Source organism: Amblyraja radiata, chromosome 41 (genome assembly GCF_010909765.2).
Source record: "Amblyraja radiata isolate CabotCenter1 chromosome 41, sAmbRad1.1.pri, whole genome shotgun sequence".
Classification (NCBI taxonomy): Eukaryota; Metazoa; Chordata; class Chondrichthyes; order Rajiformes; family Rajidae; genus Amblyraja; species Amblyraja radiata.
This window is the reverse complement of record NC_045996.1, coordinates 13,156,215-13,173,474: the sequence shown is the minus strand read 5'-3', so window position 1 is coordinate 13,173,474 and position 17,260 is coordinate 13,156,215. Positions and strand designations below refer to the sequence as shown.

General features: G+C 47.3%; 1 protein-coding gene across 4 annotated transcripts in view; it reads right to left on the bottom strand.

Annotated features, from left to right (window-relative positions):
* The window catches only part of sae1 (SUMO1 activating enzyme subunit 1), a 70,113-nt gene that overhangs the window by 43,811 nt on the left and 9,042 nt on the right, over positions 1–17,260 (bottom strand). For all 4 annotated transcript variants that reach the window (XR_004410356.1, XM_033014589.1, XM_033014586.1 and 1 more), the window contains exons 4-5: positions 9,455–9,597; positions 7,357–7,456 (exon numbers count right to left, since the gene is read on the bottom strand). Coding sequence is in view for 3 of the 4 variants with exons in the window: in XM_033014589.1 (XP_032870480.1) it covers positions 7,357–7,456; positions 9,455–9,597 (243 nt within the window). In the remaining variant the exon portion in view is untranslated. The remainder of the gene's footprint in view (positions 1–7,356; positions 7,457–9,454; positions 9,598–17,260) is intronic.

The window sequence follows — 17,260 nt, the reverse complement described above, 5'->3', positions numbered from 1 at the left end:
AATGTCAGGGGAAGGGGGGGGGCCACAGAAAAATTAAAAGATCCCAAGGGGGCCATGAGCTAAAAAAGGTTGGGAACCACTGGTCTAAACTAAACTAATCTAAGAAAGAAAGTTTAAAGATGTGCGTGGCAAGTTTTTTTTTTTACCCAAAGAGTGGTAGGTGCTAGGAACATGCTGCCAGGAGTGGTGGTGAATGCAGATACGATACTGGCATCGAAGAGGCTTTTAGATGGGCATATGGATATGCAGAGATTGTACTCGCTAGAATTTAGAAGATTGAGGGGGGATCTTATAGAAACTTACAACATTCTTAAGGGGTTGGACAGGCTGGATGCAGGAAGATTGTTCCCGATGTTGGGGAAGTCCAGAACAAGGGGTCACAGTTTAAGGATAAGGGGGAAATCTTTTAGCACCGAGATGAGGAAAACATTTTTCACACAGAGAGTGGTGAATCTCTGGAATACTCTGCCACAGAAGGTAGTTGAGGCCACAGTTCATTGGCTATATTTAAGAGGGAGTTAGATGCGGCCCTTGTGGCTAAAGGGATCAGGGGGTATGGAGAGAAGGCAGGTACAGGATACTGAGTTGGATGATCAGCCATGATCATATTGAATGGCGGTGCAGGCTCGAAGGGCCGAATGGCCTACTCCTGCACCTATTTTCTATGTTTCTATGTTTCTAGAATGGACCATTCCAAATACATTAGAATTGAATGCCATTCAATGCCACGAGGCACCTTCATTTACAATGGACCTGGTGGGCTGAACGACCTGGTTCCATGACATATCACTAAATTAAAATTGAAAATTAAATTAAATTAAATTTAAAACCCTTTGGAACAATCCCGGAGAAATGATGGTATAAAATCATGAGAGGAATAGATCGGGTAGATGCACAGAGTCTCTTGCCCAGAGTGGGTGAATCGAGGACCAGAGGACATAAGTTTAAGGTGAAGGGGAAAAGATTGAATAGGAATCTGAGAGATAATTTTTTGACATAAAGGGTGGTGGGTGTATGGAACGAGCTGCCAGAGGAGGTAGTTGAGGCTGGGACTATCCCAACATTTAAGGAACAGTTAGATAGGTACATGGATAGGACAGGTTTGGAGGGAACAAAAGTGCTGGAGAAACTCAGCGGGTGCAACAGCATCTATGGAGCGAAGGAAATAGGCAACGTTTCGTCCCGAAACGATGCCTATTTCCTTCGCTCCATAGATGCTGCTGCACCCGCTGAGTTTCTCCAGCACTTTTGTTTACCTTCGATTTTCCAGCATCTGCAGTTCCTTCTTAAACAGGTTTGGAGGGATGTGGGCCAAACGCTGGCAGGTGGGACCAGTGTAGCTGGGACATGTTGGCCGGTGTGGGCTAGTTGGGCTGAAGGGCCACACTGTTTCACTCTGTGACTCTAAATGTGCTACAAGCCATTCAGTATTACACCAGTAGCAATGGCATTTAATTTCAAATGGGAATTAGTGAGCTTAATTGCAGAAAGACATCTCTACAGCACCAGAGTAGATTCATTGACTAAACAGTCAAAGCAGAATTTAGTCACCAGAAGCCTTGCCGTTCTTTGAACTGTAACCCACAAGAAGGCAATAGCCTCAAGCAAAGGTAGAGTGTGTGTTTGCTTTAAAGTTTGTAGAGAGGTCATTCGAGGGTGATGAATCAACAATATTAATTCAAAATGAACAAGGCATCAATGCGCGGTTCCTGAAGCTCCAGGTCAGGGCCAAGACACTGAATCATTGAAAGGGTTTTGGGACTGAGTGTGTAGGAAGGAACTGCAGATGGAGTAACTCGGCGGGACAGGCAGCATTTCTAGCTATTCAGACCCTAGCAAGTGGGGTCTCGACCCGAAACGTCACCTATTCCTTTTCTCCAGAGATGCTGCTTGGCCCGCTGAGTTACTCCAACATTTTGGGTCTATCCTGGGCAAGTGATGGGTGGAAGATAGATGCAAAATGCTGGAGTAACTCAGCGGGACAGGCAGCATCTCTGGAGAGAAGGAATGGGTGACGTTTCTGGTCGGGACCCTGTTTCAGACCGAGAGTCAGGGGAGAGGGAGTCTAGAGACATGCAGGGGTATGGTGTGGGGTGGAAGATTGCAAACCTTCACGTGGTCCGCCCTGCTTCGATTAATGCAATCAACTCGACGTGCACAAACGGAAGGTCAAATAGAACAAGTTGTCCAACAACTTTAGGCTGTGCACGCCACACAAAAGTAGAAGCAGAAGCATGGTGTGAAAACGTCAGATCACAGCAGACGATGATAATGAACCATTCCACATTTCCTCAGCAGCGTCTGCTTTGATCTGAGGAAGCAGAAACTCTTCACTACTTGACAGATTTATGCACCCTCACATCCGAGCTCTAACAACACTGCATTTAGCTGCTGTTAATCAAGGAAGAGTTGAGGAGGGGGGTGGGGGGTGGGGGTGGGTTCAGCACAGTAGGGGAATTCCACAGTGGCCTCTGAACATGCTGACAAAAGACAGCAGATTCCTTGGATACCATTAACCTCGCATAATACACAAAGGAATGGGATTCCCCCCCAATACATTAGCATTGAGTGCCACAATGTACTACAATGCCCGTAACACAGATGTCTGGTACCTCAGTCATTAACAACCTGCTTTACGGGATAACATAGACACTAAATGCTGGAGTAACTCAGCGGGTCAGGCAGCATCTCTGGAGAAGAGGAATAGGTGACGTTTCGGGTCGAGACCCTTCTTTGAGTCTGAGTTACTCCAGATTTTGTGTCTACCTTCGGTTTAAACCAGCATCTGCAGTTCCCTCCGACGCACTAAAAGATGACGTTATCTTCCATCTGGTATTTCTACCGCGATCTCTTCCTAAAGTTGCGAGGAGCTTTTGAGAATAATTTTGCAATTTAAGATATTTTGCAGTGGCTTGTCTTACCAACCACAAGGCAAACTTGTGGCTTCAGCAATATGTCAAAGGCCCTGTCCAAAACGCCCCATAAAAATGTGTTTCCCAACAGATAGATGCTGTCAGATGTTTTACACTTAGCTCAGTCAGCTTTGGGACCATTGGAACACCCATAACACCACTGTAAGCCATAATGCAAGGAGTACGACCATGTTCACAAGGATGAGATGCGCCCACACAGATTAGATGTATAATGGTGTACAACGATGCATGGATTCTGTGAATGGACGAGTCGTAAAATACCTCCTTTCAAATCCCGCCACAGATGCTGATGATGAACATGCATTTAACATAGAAATTAGGTGCAGGAGTAGGCCATTCGGCCCTTCGAGCCTGCACCGCCATTCAATATGATCATGGCTGATCATCCAACTCAGTATCCCGTACCTGCCTTCTCTCCATACCCTCTGATCCCCTTAGCCACAAGGGCCACATCTAACTCCCTCTTAAATATAGCCAATGAACTGGCCTCGACTACCCTCTGTGGCAGGGAGTTCCAGATATTCACCACTCTCTGTGTGAAAAAAGTTCTTCTCATCTCGGTTTTAAAGGATTTCCCCCTTATCCTTAAGCTGTGACCCCTTGTCCTGGACTTCCCCAACATCGGGAGCAATCTTCCTGCATCTAGCCTGTCCAACCCCTTAAGAATTTTGTAAGTTTCTATAAGATCCCCTCTCAATCTCCTAAATTCTAGAGAGTATAAACCAAGTCTATCCAGTCTTTCTTCATAAGACAGTCCTGACATCCCAGGAATCAGTCTGGTGAACCTTCTCTGCACTCCCTCTATGGCAATAATGTCCTTCCTCAGATTTGGAGACCAAAACTGTACGCAATACTCCAGGTGTGGTCTCACCAAGACCCTGTACAACTGCAGTAGAACCTCCCTGCTCCTATACTCAAATCCTTTTGCTATGAAAGCTAACATACCATTCGCTTTCTTCACTGCCTGCTGCACCTGCATGCCCACTTTCAATGACTGGTGTACCATGACACCCAGGTCTCGCTGCATCTCCCCTTTTCCTAGTCGGCCACCATTTAATGGGGGAGGTGGTTCTGGGATGCAAGAACTAACTGTTGAGCCATTCCCGAGGTAGAAACATAGAAAATAGGTGCAGGAGGAGGTCATTCGGCCCTTCGAGCCAGGTGTTGTGGGCTGAACTCAACGAAACACCAATGAAGGGAGCTACCTACACGTACCATGCAACCCGTTACCATTTAATTCACATTTATTTAAGAACCAGGAGATAGAGTCAAGTCAAGTCATGCATTCATACTGTAGGAACCAGGCCCTTCAGCCCAACTCATCTATGCCAACAAAGTAGTCATCTGAGTTAGTCCCATTTGCCTGCATTTCATATATATTCCTCTAAACCTTTCCTATCCATCGAAAATAGTGGCGTATGAATTGAAACAGGCCCCCCTCACACCCAAATAGCCCATTTTGCCACATGTGGTCCACTTGAGCCCCCTCCAAACTTTTCATACCACAATCTATCTAAATAAGGCGGCACGGTGGTGCAGGGGTAGAGTTGCTGCCTAACAGCGCCAGAGACCCGGGTTCGATCCTGACTACGAGTGCTGTCTGTGCGGAGTTTGTACGTTCTCCCCGTGACCTGCGTGGGTTTTCTCCGGGTGCTCCGGTTTCCTCCCACACTCCAAAGACGTGCAGGTTTGTAGGTTAATAGGCTTGGCATCATTGTAAATTGTGCAGGATAGTGTTAGTATGCGGGGATCGCTGTTTGGTGCGGACTCGGTGGGCCGAAGGACCCGTTTCCACGCAGTATCTCTTGAGAAAACTCTCCATGCCTTTCTCTGTCAAGTGCTTTTCCCCCAGTTGCTTGCCCAGCCAGCCCTCACCTGCTTCAGTCACTCTCTGCTGGAGCGAGTTCCACATTCTCACCACTCTTTGCATAAGTCATTTTTGTCAAGAATTCCTTCTTGGATTTCTTGCCGAATACCTTGATCACGCTCTAACCCGTACACTAGCACTTTCTCCCTGTCCATCCTACGCAAATACTTCATGATGTTGCAGTCCGCCGTCGGATCATTTTTCAGCTTTTCCTCCTCATTGGAAAAGAGACACCGTACCTAATGAGAGCAAGAATCCGAAACCTCTTCAAACATGTCAGTGGGATTATCCCCATCAATCACTTTATAATGCAGAAGTTTCTGAATGCCAAACATTAATAGCACCCTCCAGGCGACAACTGAGGCCAGACGCTAATATTCTGATGGTGAGGAAAAGGTGGCAATCAGCCAGAAGTACACCCACGATGGCATCTTCTGAGCAACTGGAGTGGCACGCTGGTGCACTGGTAGAGTTGCTGCCTTACAGCGCCAAACTCCCGGGTTCCATCCTGACTACGGGTGCTTGTCTGTGCGGAGTTTGTACGTGCTCCCCCGTGACTGCGTGGGTTTCTCCAGGTGCTCCGGTTTCCACCCGCATATCTAACATGTGCAATTTTATAGGTTAATTGACTTCTGCAAACTACCCCCTAGTGTGTAGGATGCAAAAATGGGATGCGTGGGTTTTCCCCGGGTGCTCCGGTTTCCATCCACACCCCAAAGACGTACGGGTCTGTAAGTGAATTGGCTTCGGTATAATTGCAAATTGTCCCCAGTGTGAGTAGGATAGCATCAGTGTGCGGGGATTGCTGATCGGCGGGGACTAGGTGGGCCGAAGGGCCTGTTTCCGTGCTGTATCTCTAAACCAAACTGCATCTCAGTTCAGCATCAGTTTAGTTTATTGTCACTTGTACAAGGAAAAGCTTTTTGTTGCGTGCTATCCAGTCAGCAGAAAGACAAAACATGATTACAATCAGGCATAGATACATGATAAGGGAATAACATTTAGTGCAAGGTAAAGCCAGCAAAGTCCGTTCAAGGATAGTCCGAGGGTCACCAAAGAGGTAGATAGTCGTTTAGGACTGTTCTCTAGATCGGAAGGTCGTAGCAGACTAGAAATATCAGCAAGACCTCCAAACAAGGCAGCTGAACACAATCACTGCTCACTCCCTACCGCTTCTGCACTCATTTGTGTCAGTCAGGTACAAATCTAATCAGCATCCACTGAAAGATTACAGTAAGTACTTGGTAAACAGGCAGCTCTGTTTTCAACCTTTGTGGGTCAGATCCAGAAAAACATTATGTATAATAATTGAATTGTAAAAATGTGAATTCTGTCTGCAAGCAGGCAGAACTGTAAAGCAGAGCTGCCATCTGTTGGCCGAGTTGGATCCAGCCCTCGGTCTCCTGCTCCACCTGATGTGTGGAGAGTGTAATTGGATGCCGAGTGCAGCGAGTCCACAGCCACACTCAGCGCGTTCCAGTGCCCAGCCTTGTCCTCACACGCCCGACACCGGGCACCTCACACAGACAGACTCTTTCCCCCAGCTCCATCACGGAGAGAGATCACCGAGAGGGCAAAGGAAACTTTCCAAGAATGCTTGCGTGCCTCCTCAAAGAAATGCTGCAACCCCAGTTTGACCCGTTTAGAAACATAGAAAATAGGTGCAGGAGTAGGCCATTCGGCCCTTCGAGCCTGCACCGCCATTCAATATGATCATGGCTGATCATCCAACTCAGTATCCTGTACCTGCCTTCTCTCCATACCCCCTGATCTCTTTAGCCACAAGGGCCACATCTAACTCCCTCTTAAATATAGCCAATGAACTGTGGCCTCAACTACCTTCTGTGGCAGAGAATTCCACAGATTCACCACTCTCTGTGTGAAAAATGTTTTCCTCATCTCGGTCCTGAAAGATTTCCCCCTTATCCTTAAACTGTGTGACCCCTTGTTCTGGATTTCCCCAACATCGGGAACAATCTTCCTGCATCTAGCCTGTCCAACCCCTTAAGAATGTTGTAAGTTTCTATAAGATCCCCCCTCAATCTTCTAAATTCTAGCGAGTACAAACCGAGTCTATCCAGTCTTTCTTCGTATGAAAGTCCTGACATCCCAGGAATCAGTCTGGTCAACCTTCTCTGTACTCCCTCTATGGCAAGAATGTCTTTCCTCAGATTGCACGTTCTCCCCGTGACCGCGCGGGTTTTCTGCGGTTTCCTCGCACAACCTTTAGGGCGGTCACAGTGGTAGAGTTGCTGCCTTACAGCACCAGAGATCTGAGTTCGATCCCGACTACGGGTGCTGTCTGTAAGGCGTTTATACGTTCTCCCCGTGACCTGCGTGGGTTTTCTCCGAGATCTTCGGTTTCATCCCACCCTCCAAAGACGTACAGGTTTGTAGGTTAATTGGCTTGGTAAATGTAAAAGTTGACTCTAGTGGGTGTAGGATAGTGCGGGGATCGCTGGTCGGCGCGGACCTGGTGGGCCGAAGGGCCTGTTTCCGCGCTGTATCTCTAAAACTAAAAAACTAAAACCAAAACCAGACGATTAGTTTACATACCTTTTTGATCATTGTGGTTTCATTTGGATCAATCTTGACTTTTTTAGTTTTAGGTCCGTCTTCATCACCTGTTCCAACTTTGACCACCTTTTGCTTCTCTCTGGAAATGTAATTACAGATTAAAATGATGTTATATGTGACAGCTTCAACCCTTTACCACAGTAATGTAATTCCACTATCTCCCAGACATTTACTGCTTTGGTGTTCAAAATCAGTGTGGCATTGTGTGAAGTGAATTGAATTGAATTTCCTTTATTGTCATTCAGACCTTTCAGTCTGAACGAAATTTCGTGGAGGTCATACCACAGTTGTACAAGGCAGGAGAATGGAGTTGAGAGGGAAAGATAGATCAGCCATGATTGAATGGCGGAGTAGACTTGATGGGCCGAATGGCCTAATTCTGCTCTTAATAATAATAATAATAAATTTTATTTAATGGGCGCCTTTCAGACATCTCAAGGACACCTTACATAGTAATCGGAATAAAAACATATAATCGGAATATAACAAGTAATAAAGACATCACAGAGACACAAATTAAAAACAGAATTCAATCCAAAAACAGAAAATCAAAAACACAGTGTGAAGAGAGAGCAGCGGCAGCCAAAGCGCGCCAGCGTCCACTCTCCCTTCACGGCAGCCATCTTGGACACAGACCTACAGGACTACAATTAGACCAAAAAAATCATCCCCCCACAGTGGGTAGCACTGTGGAGGAAGGCACAATGTCCAGTCCCCACCCCAAAGTCAGGCCTATTGAGGCCACCGCAATTGCCTCCACGGAGGCCCGATGCTCCTGGCCGTTCTCACCGGGTGGTCTTGCCCCGGCGTCGGGAGAATCCTCTCAGCGGCTGGGCCACCTCGAACGGCCGCTTCCTAACTGGAGCCCGCGGCTGCCGAAGTCGACAAGGCTGCGCCGGTTAAGTTTAAGTTTAACTTTAAGTTTACAACTTAGGAAGGCATTGATGAGGCCATATTTAGAGCATTGTGTTCAGTTTTGGTCACCCTGATTTAGGAAGGATGTTGGAAAGGAAGAAAGGACTTACGAGCATGTTGCCCAGGACAGGAGGGCCTGAGTTATCGGGAAAGGTTGAGCAGGCTAGGACTCTATTCCTTGGAGAGCAGAAGGATAGAGGTGTATACGATCATGTGGAAATAGATAAGTTAGATGCACAAAGTCATTTACCCAGAGTAGGGGAAACCAAAGAACCAGTGGACATACGTTTAAGATGACGATTAGATTTAATAGGAACCTGAGGGGTAACTTTTTTTTTACACAAAGAGTGATAGCCATATGGAATGAGCTAGACAAAAATGCTGGAGAAACTCAGCGGGTGCAGCAGCATCTATGGAGCGAAGGAAATAGGCAACGTTTCGGCCCGAAACCCTTTGGGTTTCGACCCGAAACGTTGCCTATTTCCTTTGGGTTTCGTCCCGAAACGTTGCCTATTTCCTTCGCTCCATAGATGCTGCCGCACATGCTGAGTTTCTCCAGCATTTTGTCTACCTTCTGCAGAGATGCTGCCTGACCTGAAATGGCCCCAATTCATGGTCTCCAGAGATGCTGCCTGACCCACTGAGTGACTCCAGTGCTTTGGGTCTTTATCAAATTTTGTATTGTTGATTATTTTGTATTCATCAGTGTGTTTTTGTGTTTACAGGCCTGTAATTCTGCAGCATCACCAATGGTCACCAGGAAAGTCCCGACCCGAAAGGTCACCTATCCATGTTCTCCGGAGATGCCTGAGTTATTCCAGCACTATGTATCTTTTTTAAGGGAAAGGAAGATACAGGCGAATCTGAAGAAGGACCCCTACCCAAAACGTCACCTATCCATGTTAACATAGAAACATAGAAAATAGTGCAGGAGGGGGCCATTCGGCCCTTCGAGCCAGCACCACCATTCATTGTTCACGGCTGATCGTCCCCGATCAATAACCCGTGCCTGCCTTCTCCCCATATCCCTTGACTCCACTAGCCCCTAGAGCTCTATTTAACTTTCTACAGAGATGCTGCCTGACCGCTGAGTTACTCCAGTACTCTGTGTCTTTAATGTTAACGCACATGCTGGATAAGCCGTTCAACCCTTGAAACTTACTCCACAAACTCGTGTTCTCCCAAATCAGCAAACATGTAACCGTGGTAACCAAAGATATCTCCAGCAAAGAATTTGATATTGTGCGTTCTGCAGAAGTGATCAGTTCGGACCATCACGTCACGGGGGCAACAAGTCAGACACACCTGCAGGAGGGAATAAACATGACCGATTAGCAATCGACCACATCTTAATTATAACAGTCACTGAACCTAGTTTTGGCGTCTGCAAAATAAAAATGGGAGCATGCGTGGGTTGTGGGTAGGAGGTATCGAGAGTCTGCACATGGTTAGTAGGTGGAAGTGAAAGGGTAAATGTATTTGGAAGTGTGCATGCAAGCGTGAGAGAGAGAAAGAAGAGATAAAGACAATGAAGAACGAAAATAATGGTTTAAAATGAGTAGGCTAGATGCAGGAAGATTTGGACAGGCTAGATGCAGGAAGATTTGGACAGGCTAGATGCAGGAAGATTTGGACAGGCTAGATGCAGGAAGATTGGACAGGCTAGATGCAGGAGGATTTGGACAGGCTAGATGCATGAGGATTTGGACAGGCCAAATGCAGGAGGATTTGGACAGGCTGGATGCAGGAAGATTGGACAGGCTAGATGCAGGAGGATTTGGACAGGCTAGATGCAGGAAGATTTGGACAGGCCAAATGCAGGAGGATTTGGACAGGCTAGATGCAGGAAGATTTGGACAGGCTAGATGCAGGAAGATTGGACAGGCTAGATGCAGGAAGATTGGATAGGCTAGATGCAGGAGGATTTGGACAGGCTAGATGCAGGAGGATTTGGACAGGCTAGATGCAGGAGGATTTGGACAGGCTAGATGCAGGAAGATTTGGACAGGCTAGATGCAGGAAGATTGGACAGGCTAGATGCAGGAAGATTGGACAGGCTAGATGCAGGAGGATTTGGACAGGCTAGATGCAGGAGGATTTGGACAGGCTAGATGCAGGAAGATTTGGACAGGCTAGATGCAGAAAGATTTGGACAGGCTAGATGCAGGAAGATTGTTCCCGATGTTGGGGAAGTCCAGAACAAGGGGTCACAGTTTAGGGAGAAGGGGAAAATCTTTTAGGACTGAGATGAGAAAAACATTTTTCACACAGAGAGTGGTGAATCTGTGGAATTCTCTGCCACAGAAGGTAGTTGAGGCCAGTTCATTGGCTATATTTAAGAGGGAGTTAGATGTGGCCCTTGTGGCTAAAGGGATCAGGGGGTATGGAGAGAAGGCAGGTACGGGATACTGAGTTGGATGATCAGCCATGATCATATTGAATGGCGGTGCAGGCTCGAAGGGCTGAATGGCCTACTCCTGCACCTAATTTCTATGTTTCTATGTCTATGTTTCTATGTTTAACAAAAGATGTCTAATGCAGTCAGGTCGGAGGGGACCCTGTAATCCTGTGCTACCTGCTCCATGGTCGTATAGTCGGCGACTAAACCGTCTCCCCCACCTGGTTTGCCGGGTGAGGAGGGGGCTGTGGACCCCCAGCAGGACCAAAAACAAGACCTGTCAAAGGGTGAGCCAACGGTCATCAACACTTCCGTAGAAGTTGCGATCACTGTCGTACATAACATTGTAAGGAATGATGATAAAGCACACACACACACACACACACACGTCCTATACTTCCAGCGGCGGAAGTCCGCAGGAACTGGAGGACAGATATGTGTGGTGCGTCCATCATCGTTCCCGTTGGAGACCGGCACCACTGCGTCGCAAATGTTTCAACGATGATGAATGAATGAATCTAATGCGGTACACGAGTTCCCATGAATACAGTTCTGGGGATCATATTACTAGGTGTCATCTTCGACACAGCGTAACACGCTTCAGCCATTCCAACTCTCACCAACTTCTACAGACGCGCTTTAGAGAGCATTTTATCACAGCATGTTTTGGGAACAGCTCCATCCGAGCCCGCAAGAAATTGCAGAGAATCGTGGACCATCACACAAGACCATGATTGACTCCATCTACACTTCACGCTGCCTCGGCAAGGCCAGCAGCATAATCAAGCACCAGGTTCGCCCCAGTCACTCCCTCTTCTCTCCTCGCCCATCAGGCAAGAGGTACAGAAGTGTGAAAACGCACACCTCCAGATTCAGGGACAGTTCCTTCCCAGATGTTATCAGGCAACTGAACCATCCCATCACCAACTAGAGCAGTCCTGAGCTACTATGGATGCTGCTGCACCCGCTGAGTTTCTCCAGCTTTTTTGTGTACCTTCGATTTTCCAGCATCTGCAGTTCCTTCTGAAACACTGAGCTACTATCTACCTCATTGGAAACCAAAATATCATTGATCGGACTTTGTTTAAGAAAGGACTGCAGATGCTGGTACTCCAGCTTTTTGTGGCTATCTTTGGTTTAAAGCAGCATCTGCAGTTCCTTCCTACAGAATTCAAAACTGGGATACTGTGTGTAAGGGACATGTGTTCTCGTGTCAGATTTCCCTCTTGTTGCTTCCTATCAAGCTCAAACAGCACAGTGCCAGTGATTTTAACATCCCGATGACATTAGCTTCTGAATAATCAGCTAGTTGCCTTAAATCTGACATTCAACATCTGGTACGAGTCCCATCTCCGCCAGAACAGGGGGATTTCCAAACCTATCCATGCACGACTTCAGAAACAAGGGAGGCGTCACGCCGTGAAATATTGCCTTAGACCTTTCAGGACCGGTCAAGCGAAAAGCTTTAAAAGTCAGTCCGCAAGGAGCAGAGGGGGAGGGAGGGGCAACGGCAACAGAGAACAAACCAGACCCGCTCCATCACAGTTCAATTGCAACCAGGTCAAACTAATTTTCAATTATGTGAAATTCTGGAATTGTCAGCACTCCTCCAGTACATTTTCTGCTTCAAAGATAGACACAAAATGCTGGAGTAACTCAGCGGGACAGTCAAAATATTTCGCTTGGGCAGCTCACATTGTATTTGTAGCGTGGGAGGAAACCGGAGCACCAGGAGAAAACCCACGCGGGTCATGGGGAGAAGGTACAAATTCCGTACAGGCAGCACCTGTAGTCAGGATCAAACCTGGGTCTCTGGAGCTGTAAGGCAGCAACTCTACCGCTGCGCCACCTAATCACCCACAGCTACTGAATGGATCTTCCATAAGCTAGGTTACTGTTCGATTCACCTCTACCCCGTTGATGACATTGGACATTGTCTATATAACTGATGCGCTGCAATGATGAGAACTATATTTCGCACTCTGTATAGAAACATAGAAAATAGGTGCAGGAGTAGGCCATTCAGCCCTTCGAGCCTGCACCGCCATTCAATATGATCATGTCTGATCATCCAACTCAGTATCCCGTACCTGCCTTCTCTCCATACCCCTTTATCCAGATCCCTTTAGCCACAATGGTCACATCTAACTCCCTCTTAAATATAGCTAATGAACTGGCCTCAACTACCTTCTGTGGCAGAGAATTCCAGAGATTCACCACTCTCTGTGTGAATTTTTTTTGAGTGGTGAATCTCTGGAATTCTCTGCCACAGAAGGTAGTTGAGGCCAGTTCATTGGCTATATTTAAGAGGGAGTTAGATGTGGCCCTTGTGGCTAAAGGGATATGGAGAGAAGGCAGGTACGGGATACTGAGTTGGATGATCAGCCATGATCATATCGAATGGCGGTGCAGGCTCGAAGGGCCGAATGGCCTACTCCTGCACCTATTTTCTATGTTTCTATGTTTCTCATCTCGGTCCTAAGATTTCCCCCTTATCCTTAAACTGTGACCCCTTGTTCTGGACTTCCCCAACATCGGGAACAATCTTCCTGCATCCAGCCTGTATCCTGCTTTGCTCTATCTCTTGTACTCGAGTTTGATTTGATGCTATTTATTGCATGGTATACCTGATTTGACTGGATAGCATGCAATACAAAGCCCTTAACTGCGCACAACCTCAGCACATGTGAAATAGTAAACATAAACCAAACCTTCCACTATATACAAAGCACCAAGGTTATTACATGCATGAATGAATACTGTGAAAACAGTTGGGATTCAGGGACTTACCCAAGTATCATTAATAGTCTTTTGATAATTTGACCTTTTTACTGTTAGCTGATCTTTATGTTGCATTTTCATGACCTTTGTTCAATCACTTTTTCTTTTCCGCACTTTTTTTAAATTCTGCATTTAGCCAGAGATTCACAGCTAACTTAAGCAAAATAAAACGTTTTAATAAAGGCACTTTGAAAGCACGTTGAAAGTAGGCAGAGCATCTGTGCTTGTAATAGGAAGGAACGACAAATGCTGGTTTACACCCAAGATAGCCACAAAATGCTGGAGTAACTCAGCGGGACAGGCAGCATCTCTGGAGAGAGGGGATGGGTGATGTTTCGGATCCATCTGAAACATCACCCATTCCTTCTCTCCAGAGATGCTGCCTGTCCCGCTGAGTTACTCCAGCATTTTGTGGCTATCTGTGCTTGTAGAATTGTTATGCATTTGGTTGCTAATGGCATTTTATTTTTAATACAAGGACCTACACTGGGTGCGTGCGGGGGAGGGTAAATAACATCTGAAGAACTCTGTGACTTGCTGAGAGTTGTGAGCATTTCTAGACTTATGAGGAAACAGATGGGGCGTGCTGTTAGAGGAAACCATCCCACATTTTATGAACTCGGTAATCCGCTCCGAGGTTTGCAACTGTGTGGGGGTGAGGGCTCGGGGACAGAACTATCAATCAGTATCCTGGCAAGATCCTTGTTAAAATGTCACAGCCAAAAGCCTCAAGACATTACAAACCCACTGACTCACATGGCTATCTGGACTACACGTCTACCCACCCTGCCCCCTGTAAAGACTCCATCCCCTACTCCCAATTCCTCCGCCTACGCCGCATCTGTTCCCAGGATGAGACATTTCATACCAGGGCATCGGAAATGTCCTCGTTCTTCAGGGAACGGGGATTCCCTTCCGCCACCATAGATGAGGCTCACACCAGGGTCTCATCCATACCCCGTAACACTGCTCTCTCTCCCCATCCCCGCAACAAGGGCAGAGTCCCTCTGGTCCTCACCTTTCACCCCACCAGCCGGCAAATACAACACATAATCCTCCGCCATTTCCGCCAACTCCAACGTGACCCCACCACTCCCCCCATGTCTGCCTTCCGCAAAGACCGCTCCCTCCGCAACTCCCTCGTCAATTCTTCCCTTCCCTCCCGCACCACCCCCCCCCCCGGCCCTTTCCGTTGCAACCCCAAGAAATGCAACACCTGTCCCTTCACCTCCCCCCTCGACTCCATTCAAGGTCCCAAGCAGTCGTTCCAGGTGCGACAAAGGTTCACCTGTATCTCCTCCAACCTCATCTACTGCATCCGCTGCTCTAGATGTCAGCTGATTTACATCGGTGAGACCAAGCGTAGGTTGGGCGATCGTTTTGCCGAACACCTCCGCTCAGTCCGCAATAACCTACCTGACCTCCCGGTGGCTCAGCACTTCAACTCCCCCTCCCATTCCCAATCCGACCTCTCTGTCCTGGGTCTCCTCCATTGCCAGAGTGAGCAACAGCGGAAATTGGAGGAACAGCACCTCATATTCCGTCTGGGGACCTTGTGTCCTTATGGCATTAACATTGAATTCTCCCAATTTGGCTAGCCCGTGCTGTCTCCTCCCCTTCCTTAACCCTCTAGCTGTCTCCTCCCACCCTCCCATCCGCCCGCCCTCGGGCTCCTCCTCCTCCTCTCCTTTTCCTTCTTTCTTTCCCCACCCCCCATCAGTCTGAAGAAGGGTTTCGGCCCGAAACGTCGCCTATTTCCTTCGCTCCATAGATGCTGCTGCACCCGCTGAGTTTCCCCAGCAATTTTGTGTACCAGCCTCAAGACTTAGTTTAGTTTAGAGATACAGCACGTAAACAGGCCCTTCAGCCCATAGAATCTGCACCGACCAGCAATCCCCACACATAAACGCTATCCTCCACACTCTGGGGACAATTATCAATTATACCAAGCCAATTAAGTCTAAAGAAGGGTTTCGGCCCGAAACGTTGCCTATCTCCTTCACTCCATAGATGCTGCTGCACCCGCTGAGTTTCTCCAGCATTTTTGTGTACCTTCGATTTTCCAGCATCTGCAGTTCCTTCTTAAACAACCTACAAACCTATACGTCTTTGGAGTGTGGGAGGAAACCGGAGATCACGGAAAAAACCCCACGCAGGTCACGGGGGGGGGGAATGTACAAACTCCACACAGACAAGCACCCGTTGTCAGGATCGAACCTGGGTCTCTGGTGCTGTAAGGCAGCAGCTCCACCACGCCACCCTAAATCTTTTCATCTTAATTTCTGGAAACTGTGTTGGAAGGAACTGCAGATGCTGGTTTAAAATCAAAGAGAGAGACAAAATGCTGGAGTAACTCCGGGGGACAGGCACCATCTCTGGAGAGTAATATTGTACAGATCCACCACCGGTTTTCTAGCAGACAAAATCCCGAGTACCGCTGAAATCTCCCCTTGGAAGTTCCCCGAAAATGAGGAGCCTGGGCCGGGTAAAGTGGCCGATCTCAACCTCACCGGGACTTCCGCGGCTGATCAGTGGGTCAAATTTGCCCCGTGTGTCCGGGTCTCTGGAACAAGCTGGCAGATTGGTTCCCACAGCTGATTTCCAAGGCTGACTTTACGGGCCAGTATCTTGGTCCCTCGCAACCTAGGCGGACCATTAGACCCCACTCGGAGGCCGTGGCCTCTGTTGGTCTGGAAAAACGGATAATCCAGCAAGTCTCTGGAATTAAGGGTGCTGGAAAATCGGTGGTGGACCTGCAGTGTATTTTACAGTGCATTGTACTGAGCACAGTTGAACAGGCCATTCAGACCATCAAGATTATACTGGCTCACTTGAATACCAATCTAATTAGAGTTACTGAAAAACACAAGGAACAGCAGTCCAAAAATAGACTGGAGTAATTCAGCAGGTCAGGCAACATCTTTGAAGATCATGGATTGGTGACGTTTCAGGTCGGGACCCTTCTTTAGCCTGCTTGTAGTATGGGGAGAGAGCTAAAAGAGGTGGGGGGTGGGGGTGAACAAAGCCTGCCAAGGTATTTCTACTGTAGACAAAAGTGCTGGAGAAACTCAGCGGGTGCAGCAGCATCTATGGAGCGAGGGGAAAAAAAGGTGTTTCTACTATTATAAGTGTTTCCATAACACAGTTGATTAATTATGGAACACTATTTGCATTGCTTGAACCTAAGTGGTTATAATACGATTTCGATCGGGAATTAGAGAATAACTTTAAAGTCACTTGGAAAATTGACAAGCAGAAAAAAAGATGTCTTGGGGAAAAAAATTTGTTTCCAAAAGAAAAGCTGTTTCCATGTAACCTCCCTGCAGTAATCAAACCCCAATGTCTCTTAGCACCTCGGTTCACCAGCGGGTAGCCACTGGAATTGACAAGTGATTGCCTCTATTGACAGAAGGGGAGAAGGCAGAAGAATGGGGTTCGGAGGTAGAGATAGATCAGCCATAATTGAATGGTGGAGTAGACTTGATGGGCCGAATGGCCTAATTCTGCTCCTGTCACTTATGACCTTATGGATGTGTGCTGGTGCTGAGTCACGAGCAGAAGGTGATTGTGTTACCAAGGAAGAGAGGAAGAAAAAACACAAGCACTATTTCAGCGCGTGTATGCTCACACGTGTGAGCACATACAAAACATTCTTCACATTAGGGTGATTAGATAATGCTAAACCCCAAGAGTGAAGTGTGCAGTTTCTAAACAGTCAACTCAAGCATAAGATTCCAGTCTCAAAACTGCCGGGGGCTATTGTTTTTTTTTTAATCATACTACCTGAAG